At 39.6% G+C, this 18,933-nt stretch overlaps 1 protein-coding gene across 3 annotated transcripts in view; it reads right to left on the bottom strand.

The window, feature by feature from the left end:
* Positions 1-18,933, bottom strand: part of Ptpro (protein tyrosine phosphatase, receptor type O) — a 265,902-nt gene that overhangs the window by 19,928 nt on the left and 227,041 nt on the right. For all 3 annotated transcript variants that reach the window (XM_023709537.1, XM_004626095.2, XM_023709538.1), the window contains 2 exons: positions 12,378-12,459; positions 1,678-1,768 (listed from right to left, as the gene is read on the bottom strand). In XM_023709537.1, the coding sequence (XP_023565305.1) occupies positions 1,678-1,768; positions 12,378-12,459 (173 nt within the window). The remainder of the gene's footprint in view (positions 1-1,677; positions 1,769-12,377; positions 12,460-18,933) is intronic.

Here is an 18,933-nt window from a genome sequence, read left to right as displayed (position 1 = left end):
ATTTATATATAATCATATATCTTTTAGATATTATATAATCCTATGATACATAGAACATATAATTTGTGTGTGAACGTATATTATTACTACAGCCATAAAAATTAACATATTGATCATCTCACACAATCACCTTTGATTTTTTTTGTAAAGGTACTTACAATCTGCTTTCAGATTTTCAGTACGCCATGTCATATTACTGAGCACAGTGCTCATGGTGTACATGGTCTAGATCTGTTTGTCTCTACACAACTGTAACTTTGTACCCCCTACTTAAATTTTTTCACCCACTAGACTACTGTTCTCTTCTTAGTTTTACATATTGGAGTTGTTTTTCTGCATTCTAGATATAAGTAAAATCATGCAGTACTTTGCTGTGTCTCTTCAAAGTCAATCTTTTATCTTTATTTTAGATTTTGTTAATTTCAGCTTATCTTTGTTTTTCTTATTTTTCCTTGAGCTTTTTCTGTACTCTGCTGCTGATTTCTTTCATTGGATGATTTCATCCTCATCCTCATCATCATCATTTGGTATTGGGGATTAAATTCAGGGCCTGTGCACTGAGTTATATTTCTTTTTTTTTTTTCCTGTTATTTATTTTGAGACAAGATCCCTCTAAGATGGCTTTGGAATGGGAAGACTACATTCTGCACTTTGTATGTGAAGCGTTGTTGCTGTAATGTTACCTAACTTTACTGGAAGCCACATCAAGGATAGAGCTCTTTCTAGAGACTGTCAGCCTCCTCCTTCCCAATTTTGTCATTCTTAGCCCACTTGGAGTGTAGCAGAGTGGACAGATTAATCTATATGGAAATATATTTTCATTGTCCAGTGATTACTTTGTCTTTCTTTCTTTCTTTCTTTCTTTCTTTCTTTCTTTCTTTCTTTCTTTCTTTCTTTCTTTCTTTCTTTCTTTCCTTCCTTCCTTCCTTCCTTCCTTCCTTCTCTCTCTCTCTCTCTCTCTCTCTCTCTCTCTCTCTCTCTCTCTCTCTTTCTTTCTTTCTTTCTTTTTTTCGTGTTGCTTTTTATTACAAGATACTAAGCAACAACAAAACTTTGCCTTTTCTCATTGCCAGTGAATTCATGGAAATTCTTTCATGAGAGCTCAAATCTGATCCCTAATTTGGTAAAGCCTTGATCGCCAAAGTGTTAAATAGTCATTCTTTCCTCTTCAGATACTACTTCTTTCTTTCTTTTCTTTCTTTTACTTTTTTGTTTTTAATGTATTTGGTTGTTACAGAGTCTCACTATACACAGCTGGGACTCATAGTGATCCTCCTGTTTTCAACCTCCCCATTGCTAGGATTATAGGCGTGCCCCACTACACCCAGACTCTGTGGCTGGCTCAGCCCACCTTGAGGGCAGGGCTGGCGTGGCATGTGGTACCAGGAATCAAACCACGTGTCCTGCATTTGCTTAAGCTTTCCTGAGCAGGTGCTTTAGTCCACTGAGCTATCTTGTGGGCCCTTCAGATGTAATTTCTTCAAAACACAATGAAAGTATATCTGTCAGAAACTAATGGCATCAAAGTAGTAGTGAGATCACTGCAAAGGCAAAGCTGCGTTCAGATCCAGACCACCGCTGGACCTAGAAGAACACGGAGGAAAATGATTCATCTGCACTAACAGTCCTTTGGGCTTTAGGTGACATGATTAACACCAACACTGCTGACCATCTTACATGGTAGGATGTTTGTGTAACGGTTTTTACATCGGTTCAGTGGAAGATCCGCGGCGAAGTGTGGAATATCCAGTCCAATCAATTTTAACTCCTGAAAACAAAAAGAATAAATTTGAGATTTCTGTACATTGTGGGAAATGAAAGGATTCTGCTTTACATTGGATTTTTTTCTTTTTGGTCCACATTGAAAAGCTCCCTGAATGCAATGGAATCGTATCACATCATTGATCACTAAATAATCTGGTAATGAAGCCTCAAAAATAAAGCATTAGTAGTGTTCAGGCAAGCCTTTCAAAGAAAGTAAGAATATCCACATATTTGCCTACATGTATTTTTATAAGTCTCATTATCAAAAGCTGCAGTAATAAGATAATTTTTATGTAAATAGACGATCATCACACTTCATTTCCTGCGAACATTGTTCATAGTGTGGTCTAAGTGATTAGTACTTACTGGGATTGCACAGTGTACAGTCAATCTAGCAGATACAGCTACATTTCTGCACACCTTTTTTTTTTTTTTTTAAAAAATGTACTTGGTACAGGGTCTCATTACACAGCTCAGACTCATAGTGATCTTCCTGCTTTAATCTTTCCCAGCATTGTGTGCCACCATGCCTGCACTCGGTGGCCGGCTCAGCATGCCTGGGAGCGGGGCCGGCACAGCATGTGGTGCTGGGGATCAAACCCTGGTCCCTGCACTTACCAGTCAGGCACTTAGTCCACTGAGCTATCTCGCTGGCTCTTTGCACACCTTTTTGAGAACTATTATTAAAAAGTAGATCTCACTATCTAAATGGGAGTACCTCTACAGTATGCATTTTTCTACACAACCATTAAGTGAGGTAGTGAGAGAAAACACTTGCTATACTTTTTATTTACACTTCTAGAATGTTAATATTGTTCACAAGGTTTATTCTCTCTGATTTGTTCTAACTGTTAATTCCAGGAGCACTAGGTAGAGGAATATTTCTCTGGAGAAAGAAGTCTGGAGTCTTGAAAGATGAATGGAACTGATGACATTAAATGGTGCTTTGAGAGGCTAAGAAGGATATCTGCTTTGTGCTCTTTGGATCTTGATTCAAGAGCTCTTAGGGATCAAGTTTGCAGGTCTTCTGATTCATGTCAAATACAAGCTAGCAGCTTCCCATGTGCCCCGTGGTGGGGGGCCACAGGCCTGTCACCAGGGAGGGGCACTCAGCTAATGCACATCATCATTACCAGCTTTACAGGGTCACAGTACCTCAAGCTTCTTGACTTAAATCAAAGCCATGCCTTAAAGACAAATTATGTCAAGTCTGATCCTCAACTCGTGAAAGTAGATTTCCCTCCATTTCCAACAAAAATCTTGTATGCTAAGGCCTTCAGGCAGAAACTTGCCACTTTTATTTTATGACTGCATTTCATTTTGAAGAATTTCCCAAGGCCAACTGTGTTGTTTTTGTTATAAACACAGTTTATTCATGGCCAACTTCAGGCACAGTGGTATTATTTTTAGATCAGCTTATTTTGATAGCTATAAGCTTATTTATTTATTATGTATTTAGTACAGATTCTACAGGGTCTCACTACACAGATCAGACTCAGTGATTCTTCTGTTTTCAGCCTCCCAAGCACTGGGATTATAGGTGTACACCACCACGCCCACTTTCAATTGTGTCTCAGTGTGCCCCAGGGGCTGAGCTGGCATGGCACTCTGAGAATTGAACCCAGGCTGCTGCGCTCTGCCTAAGTAGGTGATTTAGTTCACTGAACTATCTGGCTGGCCTATAAGCTTATTTAAATGATTATGATTAAGCAAATGCAAATGCTGTTGCTTAAATTATTTTAGAAATGTACCTTCTTAGAAAGTGTCTTCATAGATAATTTGTCAAACTCTCTTACTTATTTTGGTGCACAATTTCAAATTGTCTGGTCTTGAAAAGATAGCTTGATTCTCCTTGACATCAGATTAATTTTGTAAAATAAGGCAAATTATCAGGCCACAGTTGACCAGTTTATAGTGACTCTCAACTACACTAATTAAACTCAACAAATACTCACGCAGCACTATTGCTACTGACTGTGAAATGCTTCTGCTATGATTCCTTGCTCATTTTGCTTTTCCTGGCTCCACAATTTCTCCCTTCTTTGCCATTTGTGCTAACAGACCAACAACTGCCCTCCTCCTGGTGCCTGCTTTGAGGACAGACTGATAAGCCACAGGAGAAGGCCTCAGATACATAAAAAATGGTGGAAACAGATTGTGACAGAGAGCTGGTGCACATATGGAAGCTGACTAACTGATAGAACTTTAATTGTGTGTTGCTTCCCTGCTGTAAATGCCCTGAGTTGATAAGAGAGGCTTAATTGGCTGAACGCTATAAATGCAAATTGCCAACGCTGAATTGCAGCAAAGCAGGGACTGCATATATCCACAAAATGCTTTGCAGCCTTTGTAATTTAGCCTGTCACTAAGTAGAAAATCAGAGGCTAAGTTTCCAGTTCAGTAGCTTTGGAGTTATTTTCTTTCCAGCCATATGGAAATACCAGAGGCTTAAATCTTCGTAAAGACAAAGTATGGGGGTGATAGCCTGAAAGCAACAGAAGTCATTTTTTAATTTCCTTTTGCTAGTTTAGCTTCTAAAATAATTTATCATCTTCCTGCCTCCCTCAGGTTACATAGTCATCTAGAGTTGACTCATAGTCCTCTAGGGTTGAATGTTGGGCCCCTAAATGACATCTGTATCTTGAGCTCAGAATCTGGTTATGACCTTTTTTGGAGGGGTTGCTGCAGATTAAGTGATTAAGGACCAGAAGGTGAGATCATCTTGGAGACCAGGAGAAGATCATGTAAATATAGAGGTGGAGACTGGAGTGGTGCAGCCACCAGCCAAGGAGGCCTGGGAGCCACAAGGAGCTGAAATATTCTCCTATAGAGCCTTTGAAGGAGGGTGGCCCTGTGGATTCATTGAGTTTGGACTCCTTGCATACACAGTGATAATAAATACATTGTTTTAAGGTGACAAATTGGGGTGATTTGCTGTAGAAGCTCTAGGAATGACTGCCGTCACCCAAGCCCAGTAGCTGCCTATGTTGCACTGATTGCTACTGAAGTACTCTAGTTGGCAAAGTAAAGCACCACCTTATGCACTGTTTAGTCTGCATGGGCTGCCATGACCAATACCGCCAAGTGGTGGTTTAAACAGAAGATTTTCATTTTTCACAGTCCTGGATGCTGAGAAGGCCAAGTTTAAGATGCCAGAAAACTGGGTTTCAAAATCTTATGGTATAGGCAATCGCTATCTCTATATGTATGAGTAACTTCTCTGTCTTCTCACTTCCAAGGAAAGAGAAAGGAGAGAGAGAGAGAGAGAGAGAGAGAGAGAGACAGAGACAGAGACAGAGACAGAGACAGAGACAGAGACAGACAGACGGCAGAGAGGTCGAAATCATGATTCTTCTTATTATCACACCCCAAGGGCCCCATTTTCATGATCTCATCTAACCCTTATTATCTCCAAAGAGTGTCACTTTTGTTTTTAATTTTAGGGAAGGGTCTACAGGGTGTTAAGGGTCTCATTACTAGATAGGACTCAGAGTGATCCACCTGTTTACAGCATCCCAAGAGCTGGGATTACAGGAGAGTACCACCACACCTAGTCTCAATCACCATCTCAGTGTGTCCCAGGGGCAGGGCTGGCAGGGCAGGCCCAGAGATTGAACTCCAGGCCCCTGTGCCTACTTGCAGGTGCTTTAATTTGCTGAGCTATTTGGCCGACCCATGAGTCCCATATTGAAGGGAGTATTACATTGGAGTTAGGACTTAAGCACATAAATTTTTGGAGGACACAAATAGTACATGACCTGTACCAGTATCATCTGAGAAAAGCACAAACTGTATTATGATCTAGAGATTGCAATAATATCAACTGGTGAGAATACTTGTCTTCGCTTTGGACTAGGCCAGACCTTAGAGTCAGATAAGCTAAATTTCTAAACTGCTTATGTACAGGGCAGAGCAATTGATGGAAAATATCCTAGTCCATGGCAATTAAAAGGTCCAAGGAAATTGGACAGTGCTTGGTTATTTTCAGGAAAATGTAAAAGGAGAATGGATTTAAAGGAAGCTACCTAGTAAGCTACCTACTGTATTAGTTAGCTAGGGCTGTGTTTACAACAAAATGCCACAAACTGGTTGGCTTAAAACAAAGACATTTTATTGGCTCACAGTTTTGGGGACTAGAAGTCTGAAATCAAGATGTCAGCAGTATCACGTGGCTTTTGATGACTTTAGTCTCTCTCTCTCTCTCTCTCTCTCCATTTTGAAAAATAAAGACACTCACTGTATTGGGTTTCCTAATTCCATACTTCCATCTTCAACAATCTTATTTCCAAATAAGGTCATATTCTAAAATACTGAGATATGGCTCTTCAAAATGTCTTTGGGGGCACTGCTTCCTGACCTTTTGGCTAATATCAAGTGTAATAAAATGTTGTTTGGAGAGCAGGGACACAACTCAACCTATAACATATACTTTTTAAAGAGAGGAAAGTGTAGTAATGATAGGAATATGAGATGGATGGTGGGAGACTAGATAATCAGGGAATCAACCTCCAAAGTCTAGCAATAGCTAGCAAGACCCTGGGCTTGGACAAAACCCTTGACTGGACAAGAGTCCAGTCAATGGATACATTATTAGTACAGGCTCAGAGATCAAAATCTGGGAAAGGGAAAAGAAATTAAAGGAGAGAAAAGCTCAGGTGTGGGAGCAAAGACTCCCTACCATGAGAATTATTGGACAAAATTCAAGATGAGTTATTTCAACAATGACTGTACCTAAGTCTACAGTAAATTGCACTGAAGCATAGGGAAGTACAGTTACAAAGGGGGCTACCACACACAAAAAACTAAAAAAAAACAAAAAACAAAAAAAAACCCCAAAACAACAAGGCCTCTGAGCTGTATGGGAATTTGTGTTGTTTTACTTGGATCTTTTTAAAAAAAATTTTTTAAATGTTTCATTTACTTATTTATTTGGTACAGGACCTCACTATGCATCTCAGACTGATGGTGATCTTCCTGTCTCAGTCTCCTCAGAGCTGGGATTACAGGTGTGTGCCACCATGCTCATTTTTGGTAGCTGGCATGGTGTGCCTGGTTTTGGGGCCAACACTGCATGTGGCACTGGGATGAAACCCCAGTCCCTGTGCTGCCAGCAGGTGCTTAGACTGCTATGCTATCTCCCCAGTCCCAACTTGGATCTTTGTAGTCATAAGTGAAGAATTTTCCTAACATGGTGGTCAGTCACAAACCCAGAAAGTAATGGCAGAACAAGCAACATGTAGTGTGTCTTGTGGGTGCTTAGATTCAAGTTGTGAAGTCTGCTTCTCCAAAACCCTTCTCATATGAGATGTCAGAAATGAGGAACTAATTGATTTTAATCCCTGGGTCCCAAACCTCCTTAAGAAAAGACATATATTTTCATCAGAAGGATCATCAATCGTTCCAGCAGATCCAAAATGAGATGCAGAGTGAAAAGGGAATTTATACAGTGAACACAAATTAGCAATTTGTATAGCTTCATGTATGACTTATAGCTGTAATGATAATCTATGTAAATACAGACATTAGCTTCAATTTGCATAATGCTTATAAATGATGCAATTTCTCAATGCAAGCGTGATCTTTCAATGTCAGCATCAAAATGAATGCAAGTAGTAAACATTCATATGAGCAGAACAAGCATCTTCACAGCTACTGGATTCAGCTAACCCCAGCCACTTCCGCCATCTCCGCATCCCCTTGGTTTGCCATTAGAGTTGGAAATGTTCTGTTCCAAAAGTCTCGATATCTGTCCAGATATGAGGACTTCCTTGTGGAAGGTCTGGTGTTCCAACACAATACTTCTTTAAAGATAGATGAGAAACTCTGACACTGAAGCTGAGGAGGGGTGGGACTGCGAGTTGACAATGTCTGGAGACCGTCAAGTGAAAAAGGTGCAAGGCCATTGGGTCACTACTTGAGCAAACATGGGTCTAAAACATACAGCTGGAGCCTGTGAGTTAAAAGAGGCCTAGAGAGTGAGTCATAGTTTTCACCTCAAGCCATGCATGTAATGAAGGACTGGTTACATGTATAACTCATAATGGTTTAAGAATAAAGACGTATGAAAACAGCTTCGTAATAAATAAAAATCCTAAATGCTTCTTTGAGTCAGGGAGTGATGGTTAATTGTATGCTCCACCTCAGCTAGTATCTCAGTTATTCTTCTCTCATTGCTGGGACAAATGTCCTACATTAAGGAGGGAGATTAAGGAATAAAAGGTTTATTTAGCTCACAGTCAGTGGAGGTTTCAGTCCATGCTCAGCTGGCTCCAAGGCAGAGTGGCACATGGCAGAGAGCAACCTTTTATGGTGGCAGCAAAGAGAACAAAAGAACAGGAGCAGTGGCAACAATGGCAACAGACAGCAAGTCAGTGTCCCTTAAATTGCATTCAGGCTGTCTATCCCAGTTTGCATGTAATACTCATACCCGTAATCCCAGCAGCACTTATAGCCATATTTCTGGGGCACTCACACCTATAATCCCATGGATTATTAATCTACTGGATCATGAATTAATCCCAAAGTCTAGAAGCCCACCCCTTGACTGCATGAGGCCTTTGGGGGGGACAACTAGACACAAATCATAATAGTTAGGTTACAGTGCCCAGTTGCTTGGTCTAACACCAGTCTGGACATTGCTATTTTAAAAAGCGATGAACATTTAATCAGAAAATTTTGAGTAGAATAGTGAGTGCAAAAGAAGAAAAGTTAGGTACTCCATGGAGGAGGGAACTCTGAATCCACATGGCCTTGGGGCTCAAGAGGGCCACTGCAATCGCAGCTCTTCTCTGAGTCTCCAGCCTGATCCACAGAGTAAGACTAGCTCATCTCCACTACCCTATAAACCATCTTTGTATATATCTATAGTTATACCTATATCTATATCCATTTTTCTTTTGTACTATAGATTATAATGTTGACACATTCTTTTGGTTTCTCTAGAGAACTCTTGCTAATACATGAGTTACAAAGCTTGGTTGAATCTGTCCCACACTTAATCCAACATTTCTCATTGGGGCACTATAGCACAGAGACAAAGGATTATTGTCCTATTTATTGAAAACATCTTTATCTTCCTCCCATCAAGTACTATTTCTGCTGAGCTATTGTAACAACCGAAGACCCACCAACATGTCCCCAAACTGACCGCAATTTGCTCAGCTGAGAACTCCTGCTATAGTTCTAAAAACTCATTTTACATGTGAAGAAACTGTAGGCTTGACAAATTAGTGGCAAATGTTAATGGGACCAAGGTTTTAGACTCCTGGTTGAGTTCCTGTCTACCTTTCTTATAAATCATAGGAAATAGGCTCATTTATTTGTTGAATGTATGAATCTTCAGCACACAATAAATCGAACACTTAGCATATAACAGTGATAATTCTGCTCTTGATATTTTTGTGATTTAAAGCTCACATGCAGATAATTTTTTTGCTTCTCTCTGTGCACTTTCTTGTCTGAGAAACGATGCTCCCCCATTCTCTGATTTGGTTAATTTAGCCACATTAGTTCTTCTAGTGATGGCTCATATGATTCTGCCCTCCTTGGCTACAGCTGGTTTGATTGGGGACCATGACCTGGGGTGGGTCACCAGAACTCTCCCCTGCTAATTTGCAAAATTATGAATGAGAGAACCAACAACTCTTTTGGCAAAAGGGTGCAAGACAAGAGGATGTGATGCTCGAGGGGCTGCGGGTGGCCACATTTTCTACTCTGAGAAAGAAGTTGGTTTGCAGTGAAAATAAAAACGAAGAGCAGAAATAGGAGATACAAGTGGGGCCCCTGTGGGGTGTGGTAGGGGTCTGGACTCTGGCTCCTTCAGCTTGCTCCTTGCTGTGCCCTGGCTAAATTCTCCTTTGGCTATGCAAGGTAAATTACTATTCTTTGAATAAATCTCCTTTTCCTTTGTTCCAAACTATTTGGTTCATGTTTCTGTCACAGTTAAACTTTTTACCAGAAAATGACATTGAATCTTTAAAATAATGAAGGAATTCATAATCACAGTAGTAGTTACATTTGGGTTTTTAAAATGAGAGTTCTCAGTAGAGGTAATGATCCTAGTTGAGCCACTAGGGTGTATTGTCTTAAGGAATTAAGAAAATGTGACTTTAATAACGTTGGAAGTGTAACCACACCATCATTTCCATTCCCTTATCAGAAGCGTCCAACTGTTTATTGTACCATTTTGATTTGTGTGTGTGTGTGTGTGTGTGTGTGTGTGTGTGTGTTGATAATGGGGATTAAACTCAGAGATGCTCTGTGTATAGCTTGTCTCTAGATGTTCCCCTAAAGCCTCATACCTTCCTAAGTGGCACTTTTCAGGGGTGGCTGGAGCTAGAGTGTGTGACTGATTCATGGTGCAATGCTGGGATTAAGGGGTGGGTGATCACTAAATTCACTCTAATCCCTGTAGCCTGCATACAATATAAAGGACAGAAAGAAGCTTGTCTTTTCTTTTCTTTTCTTTTCTTTCTTTCTTTCTTTCTTTCTTTCTTTCTTTCTTTCTTTCATTTTAGGGAAGAGTCTATAGGGTGTTCAGGGTCTCACTACTAGACCAGACTTGTAGTGATCTGCCTGTTGACAGCCTCCCAAGAGCTGGGATTACAGGTGTACGCCACCATGCCCAGTCTCAATTGCCATCTCAGTGCACCCTGGGGGTGAGGCTGGCATGCCAGCCCTGGGCATTGAACCCCCAGCCCCTGTGCTTGCTTTCAGGTGCTTTAATCCACCTAGTTATTTGGCTGGCCCTAAGAGGCTTGTCTTTTCCCTTGTTTACTTGTTGCTTTTGCTGTCTTCTGTCACCATGAACTGCTTTTATCCTCTGCACTGTTGGTCTGTCACTCCACCCTGCTTTAGAGCCAGTCTGGAATGGACTGAAGCCTCTACAACCTGTGAGCTAAATACATTTTCCCTCCTTTACCACTGAGTGTTGTGTATTTCATTTCAGCAACAAGAAAAGTAATCAAGACACTCTACATCATAGGCTTTTTAGTTTTGGAGACAGTGTCTGTAAGTTATCTAGGCTGGCCTCAAATTTGTGCTCCTTCTGCCTTAGCTGCCCAAGGAGCTAGGATTGCAGACTGTGCCACCAGATCCAGCTGTTGCTCTCTTATAAAAATACTCTCCTTTTATTGTAGACTTTTATTTTTGAAATGCCAACATTACGATAGCTCTTATTCAAATTGAATTTCTCTCTTTGAGAGGTAACATTTGGTGTAGCATCTACAATTTCTTAGGTACCTGCCGGCGATGCATCACTGAGCAGGCTCTGTGTGAGATTTCTCACCACAGGTGGTGATGAGGGGGCTTTGGATTTGACAATGCCTAAGATTTTTCACAGCCTCAAACTCCCCATAAGAATGCTCACACCAGGACTGTTGTGACTTTTTGTAGTATAAAGCTATATTTGGCTAACTAGGGGAGAGAAAAAGTGAACAAACAACAATAACAAAGCAACAACAATATGCCTTAAAAAGAAACTCCAGAATTTAGAAAAATCATCTCCTCTTCTCTCTAAACTGAACCACTGACCACTTGAGACACGGGGATCTGAGGAACGTGAGGCTGTTCTGAGCTGTGAGCTCTGGGAGAAGAGCAGGAGAGAACTGATTCTGTCCTCCCCACCTGCTGATTCTCTTCCTCCCACTCACTTCTATCTGTTCTGACACAAGGCCTCTGACACAAAACAATATGTCTGTGTGCCGTTGATCGTGCTCTATTAACCTCACTGAGTTAAGAAAGACCTGGAAGAGCAGTGAAGCTCCTGGAGCGTCTGGTTGCTTGTTTATGCGACGTTCCCTCTGGTGCTGTCCCCATGTGTTGCTTTCTGGCTGTCATGAGCTACGCGACTTTGATCCCCATACTCTCCTACCATGACGTTTCTACCTCAGAGCCAGCTGACCATGAGCGGAAACTATGAACCAACTAAACCTCTCCTCCTTTAAGCTGTGGGCATTTTGTATTACGTCCCAGCAATGAGAAAGCTGACTAAAATAAGATGCTTCAGGGGGGAAAAAAACATAAGCATTGGCCTTTTATTTTCTTTCTCTACACAAGTCATGAAAAATTCTAATTTTTCCCAAGGAAAGAAAATAAAACTGCACAAAAATGTATTAGGTAGCATGCCAGGAACCCCATAGCACTGAAAGGTCTAGACTTGGTTGTTACATGCCCAGGAGACAGAGGAGTTTTAACTGCTCTCTACACTTTCAACAGCCTAAGTCACTCGCGAACTAGAAGTCTTGCTAAAAGTCTTGTGAAAGGGAAACTGTCCTCAGGCCTCAGTTTACTGTTTCATCCTTATACTTGATTTCATCCCTAGTTTTCAATGATGGCTTCTGCTACCTATGTGTGCTCCCCTCAGTATCTACATCTCTTCTTTACTTCCTTTCACTTTTGCCATCCAAAATCTGGCCAAATATCCAATGGCACATGACCCTTGCTTTCAGCTAGCAGTGAAAGTGCTCTGAATCCAACCGCTCATGTCACACCTACCACAGAACCACATCATAAGCCCAGCTGACAAGATAGGAAAAGATCCCAAAGAACCCGACCATCCTGGCCATTCCACATCCTTTCATGACACAAGGTAGCAAATTCTGTACCCAACTTACCTCAAATTGAAGAGAAAATTTATAGTCAGAGTCTTTGGCCATATCCTTGATGTAGGAATCAAAGTCATCCAGTTGAACGGGGCTTTGCCAAACACAAAGAAATGTATGTTTTAAGAATCTTGTTGATGAATATTATATATTATTTATTTCTATACTTCTCAAATGGGTACACTTTCCACGACGAAAATAGATGGTTTGTTTTTCAAAGGATATATATGTTTTGAGACAGGGTTTCACTATGCGGTTCAGGCTGGCCTTGTTCACTTTGTAGCCCAGGCTGGTCTTTAAATCATAGCAGACCTGCCTCAGCCTCTCCAGTGCTGGGAGTACAGGTATGTGCCACCATGCCAGGCTCTCATAAATTGTAATTTAAAAGGGACCCATGTACATCAAACTTCCAGGAGATAAGAGAAATTTCTAGAATTATACTTGACTTTTGTTCTAGTAATGAAATATTATATCTGCCAACAGATCAATAGATGACATAGATACCAATATATAGATATCTTTGTGTGTGTTATGGTCTTAAGTAGCTTTGCCATATGGGAAAAATAAAGGCTTACATTTGAAAGACCTGCTTGAATTAGTATTCAACATTTTTTATTTACAGTAGGATTCTGGAGAATGGCCTGACACTGCAGAGATTCATCACTGTCATTAATAAAATACTATAGTCCTTTTTACCTCATGAGGTTGAAATATAGTTTATAAAGAAACTCATAATTTTAAACAGATTTATAAATGGGAGTGCTAGCTACAGTGAATGGTAGTGCTAGCTACAGTGCCCCAGACCACAGACCAGGCCAGGGGAGTAGTGAAGTTGTCTAGAAAACTCCCTGAGTGTCCCCTGGGTGAGCCACATTTCAGGGCTTCCACATTTATAAAAATACTGAAATAGCTCAGAGGTCCAACCAAGTAACAACATCTAAGTGTATATTTCTATATCTGTAGCAGAATTTCCCACCTCTTTTCTTTTGGGTGGTGAATAGGTCTTACATTTTACATGCTGTAGTTCTCTGAGGCTGCTTGTCTCTTCCAGCGTTCACTTGTTCCAATTTGCTATGTTCTGTCATCTAACTCAGGCCTTTTCATGTTGGTAGGGTCCATAAGTTGCATTTTCCCTTAAATTTGTGACATGTTGCTTGATTTTTATCATCTATCTGTGGTCTTATGGCTTATTAACAAATATATAGTATTTAATAGTTATTTGTTTAGAGTGATGGCTAAGTTAATCTGATAAATTAATTTATGTTAAAATTTTAGGACTGAAATCTATACAAATTGCACGAACATGGCAGAGTGCTAAGTAGTAGAGAAAGAGTCTTTCTGAGAGTTGCCAACCAGATGCTGGAATATAGCAATATGAGGAAGACAAGAAGAAGGTTAGTGGGTCCCCTGGATCCAGAAAGGATCTGAAGTGTGAATTGAAGCCTAGAGAGAGTGCAGAGAAAAACTGCAACGAAGAAGAAGGAGGAAACCATTTGCACCTTCTCCCTGAGGACTTGGGGTGCAAGAGGAGTGGTTCAGACCTACAGATACATGGTGACTGCTGGCAAGCCCAGGGGCCTCCGTAGAGAGATGCAGCAGTGGAGGGGTGCAGTGGATGTGAAAGACCAGTAGCTGACATGAGTGCTGAGGCCTCAGTTGATCCTCACAAAAGAACGACTGATCATGAGCCATCTAGGAGGGAGGTCAGCTGTGCTCAGAACTCACAGAGGCTGTGGGGTCCATCTAGCAGCTTTCAGTTGGGCTCAGGCCCATGGAAGGTGTGCTGATGGCTGCAGGCTAAATGAGTCTGGTCTCAGCCAGAAGGTTCAGGCTTACTGTGATTATCCATTGTCTAACAAAAAAGCTACTGCTGGCTTGCTGGGATAAATCAATATGAATCAGGACACTGTTTCCACATGTTGTTGAACAGTGACAGCAGAGATACAGAGATAAACCTATAGGTAGATTTCTTTCTTTCTTTCTCTCTGTTTCTCTGTCTGGGGGCTGGGGAGATGGCTCAGGGGAATAAGCGCTTCCCCAGCAAGCGCAAGGGCCTGAGTTCAATCCCCGGTTCCGAAAAAAAAAAAAAAAAAAAAGGGAAAAAAAAAGAAAAGAAAAAAATCTCTCTCTCTCTCTCTTTCTCTCTCTTTTGTTGTGGTGGATTTGATTCTGATTTTTTTTCCATTCTTTGATCTTCTTTTTATATGAGTGTGAACATGGTTTCTTACCTCTTTGTGGTTGTGGTTGTATTCTGTTCTTTTTATCTCTTCTCTCTTTCCCTCCAGTCTTCTGCACTAGCTTCTGAAATTATTATGATCCCCCTTTGTCCTCCAGCTTTCCTTCTAATCTCTTCCTCTTCAACTACCTCTCTGTTTTTCTGTAGCTCCTTTTAAATTTTACCACTGAGGGTAAAATTAACATATTAAGGACTTATGTGCTGCATATAATTTTATGATCTGTTTTTGATTGCTATTTAACTGCAAATCTAGTTCAGGCAGCTGAAGGTGTCAAGCTGATGGTTATCTTAGTTTGTCATTTTCTAGGATGTGGTAGATTCCAGTGTTATTACTGATGGTGCCACTTTAGTCAAAGTGACATAATTGTTCTAAGCAGCTATTCTTTCTAGTAATCTGAAACCAAGATTGACTGAAGAACACAGAAAGTACTGCAACACAATGCCAAAGAACCAGAGACTGGACCAAAAAGGCAGTAACTTTTCATCTCCAGTAAAATGAAGAGGGAGGACTTTGTTGAAGACCTGAAACCCAAAAACCAGTTACAACTAGAAGATACCTTGGAGAAGTAGTCATTTTCTAAGTGTTCTAAATATGAGCAATAAAGGGACCCACAAAAGGCAATTTACAAGCATCACCCCAGAAATTGAACTAAAAAACAAAAAGAAAATGACAAGATACTTAATCAAGATGCAACCTCAGACATCCAGTTCACCAAACATAAGTCCAATGAGCAGTAAGTAGGACAATCTGAAAGCCACCCATCTGGCCTCTCTGAAGTAACAAAAACAAAGCAATTGAATGAAGCTCAGTAATGATTTCTTACATAATGGCATAGATGGTATGCACAATGAAAATCATGCTTAGTGACTCTAGAGCAGATACAGTCACAAACAGAGTAGCTAAGAAAATCATGGAAGTGATGAATGCTCAGCATAGAAAGAAATGAAATCCATAAGGCAGAGTCAAGAGGACATTCATATTTTGAAAAGCAGCATATTTCACTTTGATGAAAAGCTACCAAAGGAATTTTGATCATGATATAAGTGTTTAAAGCAATATTTTCTGGAATATACCAAGTTTATATGATTTAATTTTATGCTAAATTATTAAAGAATTCTCTCTTTTTGAAAAAAAGAAGATATTCAGGAGAATAAAAATTCCATGGAAAGGATCACAGCAGATTAAGCCAATGTGAGGACAGGATTTCAGATATAGAAGAGAAGTTTGTGTTTAGTGATCATGCAATGAAAGAGTTTTTAGAAGTAGCAAGGTACCCTGTGAAGAAAATCCCACAGCTGTTAGATAAGACAATGAAGACTACTTTAAGATTAATTGGAATCAATAAAAAGTCAGAAGATATCACACATGATATTAAAAATATTCAGACGTCATGGCAGAAAACTTTCCTAGTCGGAAACAAATTGACATGCATTTAAGTGAGGCATACAGAACTCCAATTAGCCACAATCAAAAAAAGTCTATAGCCAGGCATATTAAAATCAAGATTAAAGAAATTCCATACAATAATAGAATCTTAAAAGCTGTTAGGGAAAAGAAACAAAGCACCTATAAGGGAAAGCCCATCAAAATCACAGCACAAACCTTCAAGTCGAGGAGAGCTTGGAGTGAAGTATTTCAATCTCTAAAGGAAGACAACCTTCAACCCAGATTTCTGTAACCTGAAAAACTGTCTTTTAAATCTGGTGGAGAAATAAGATACTTCCATGACAAAGAATATCTGAGGATCACCAAAATAGCACTCCAAAATGTTTTGAAGGACATTCTAGAAAGAAGTAACAAGGACTACAACTCCATGAACCCCAACAGAAGGAATCCAGAGAAGGACTCAACTAAGAAAGAGAACTAGAGGTCAACTTCCCTAATGAATATAGATGCAAAAATTCTCAGTAAGATACTGGAAAATAGAATGCAGCAACCATCAAGAGGATCATATACCACGGCCAATAGGGATTTATCCCAGGGATGCAGGGATGGTTCAACATACATAAATCAATAAATGTAATGCAGCATATTAACAGAGCCAAGGACAAAATCATATGATCATCTCAATAGAAGCAGAAAAAGGTTTTGATAATGTCCAGCACCCATTAATGATAAAAATCATACAGAAAATTGGAACAGATTATCTTTATCTCAATCTGATAAAAAAACCCAACAGCCAACATCATACTAAATGACAAAATCAAAAGCTTTCACTCTAATACCAGGAGGATATCCACTGTCTCCACACTTATTTAACATAGTCCTGTAAACTTTGGCCAGAATAATTAAATAAGAGAAAGAAGTAAAAGCAATAATGACAGAAAAGGAAGAAAGATAAATTGTCATTATTTGCAGGTGACATGATATTGTATATAGAAGATCCCCAAAACTACATTTAAAAAAACTGATTGATATAATAAGCAAATTCATTAGCATAACTGGACACAAAGTTAACACTCAAAAATCGGTAGCCTTCCTGTACATGAGTAATGAACTCACCTTGAAAGAAATTAGGGAAACAACACCTTTGACAATGGCATACAAGGAAGAAAAAAGAAAGAAAAATACCTAGGGATCAATATAAAGAAACTGCCTGGCAAGTGCAAGGACCCAGGTTTGATCTCCCATACTGCATACTATGAATCCTGGGCACGTGGTGCTGGCTACTGAAACGGGCATGGTGGTACACACCTGTAATCCCAGCACTGGAAAGGCTGAGACAGCAGAATCACTATGAGTCTGAGCTGTACAGTGAGACCTTGTACTATATAAATAGATAAATAATTAAGTAATTAATTAAAAAAACTGGAAAGATATCCCTTGCTCTTAGGTGGGAAGAACCAATGTAATGAAAATGACCATACTTCCAAGACTGTTATACAGATTTAATGCAATTCCAATAAAAATTGCAATAGCATATCTTATAGAATTAGCAAAACAATCATAGAATTCATTTGGAACCAGAAGAGACCTAGAATAGCAGAAACAATTCTGGACAACCAAGGTAAGGCAGGGGGCATCACAATCCCTGACTTGAAATTCTACTACAAAGTTACTGTGTTAAGAATAGTGCAGTACTGGAAAAAAAAAGATTGAAAAATCAAGGTAACAGATTAGAAGATGTAGAAACAACTCCAGACATACTCTTTCACCTGATTTTGACAAAAGTGCCAAACATATTCACTGGAAGGAAGATACTGTCTTGCATAAATGGTGCTGAAAAAACTGTCTCTGAATATGGTAAAGATTAAAATTGGACCCATATCTTTTGCCACACACTAAACTAAATTCAAAATGGACTCAAAGATCTAAATATTAAAACAGAAACATTTTAAGTCTTCTGAACTACATAAAAGTCTTGAAGATATTGGTGTAGGCAAAGATTTTGAGAATAAAACCTGATCACATAGGAACTATCATGAAGAATCAATAACGGGGATCTCATCTTATTGAAAACTTTTTGTACAGAAAGAGAAACCATAAACAAGGTGAAGACCCAACACTCAACGTGGGGAAAAAATGTTTTCCAGCTGTTCCTCAGACAAAGGATTACTATTGAGGGCATATAAAGAACTCAAAAAAGTCAGACTTCCCAAATTTAAAGAACCAATCCAAGAATGGTCATCTGAGATGAACATGTACCATTACAAAGATGAAGCAATACAAACAGCAAATAAATATATGAACAAGTTTTCCACATTACTGGTCATTTGAGAGGTGAAATTTAAAACAACACTGAGATTCCATCTTACCCTGTATGAATGGGTATTATAAAGAAATCAGCCACTAACGAATGCTGGAGAGACTATGGGTAAAAAGGAACTCTTCTCCTCTGCTGATGGGAATGAAGACTGGTGCAACCATTGTGGAAATCAGTGTGGAGATTCCTCAAAAAGCTAGGACTAGGGGTGCCTTCAATCTAGCTATTTCTCTTCTGGGTGTTCTTTCCAGAAGAATTAAAAACTTCATACCTTAGAGATATATGTGCACCCATGTTTATAGCGGAACAATTTGGAGTAGCTAGATCTTGGAAACAACCCACATGCTCATCAACTGAGGAATGGATAAAAAAAGATGTGGTATTTTCATACAATGGAGTATTACCCAAGCATAAAAAGGATAAGATGGAGACTTTTATAGGTAAATGGATGCAAATTGAGACCACACTCATAAGTGAAATAAACCAGATGCTTTTATGCAAACATCATATCGTCTTCTTAGTGTAAGAAGCTGAAATAGTAAATAAGGTCCAAAATGTACAACAGATACTGAGAAATGGGAAGAAACTGCTCAAAAGGAAAGAACAACTAGAGTGAGGGAAAAGAGAA

The sequence above is a fragment of the Octodon degus genome, unplaced genomic scaffold (assembly GCF_000260255.1).
Source record: "Octodon degus isolate 3935 unplaced genomic scaffold, OctDeg1.0 scaffold00012, whole genome shotgun sequence".
NCBI lineage: Eukaryota > Metazoa > Chordata > Mammalia > Rodentia > Octodontidae > Octodon > Octodon degus.
Note: the sequence above shows the minus strand (reverse complement) of the source record. Positions and strands in the feature narration are given on the sequence as shown.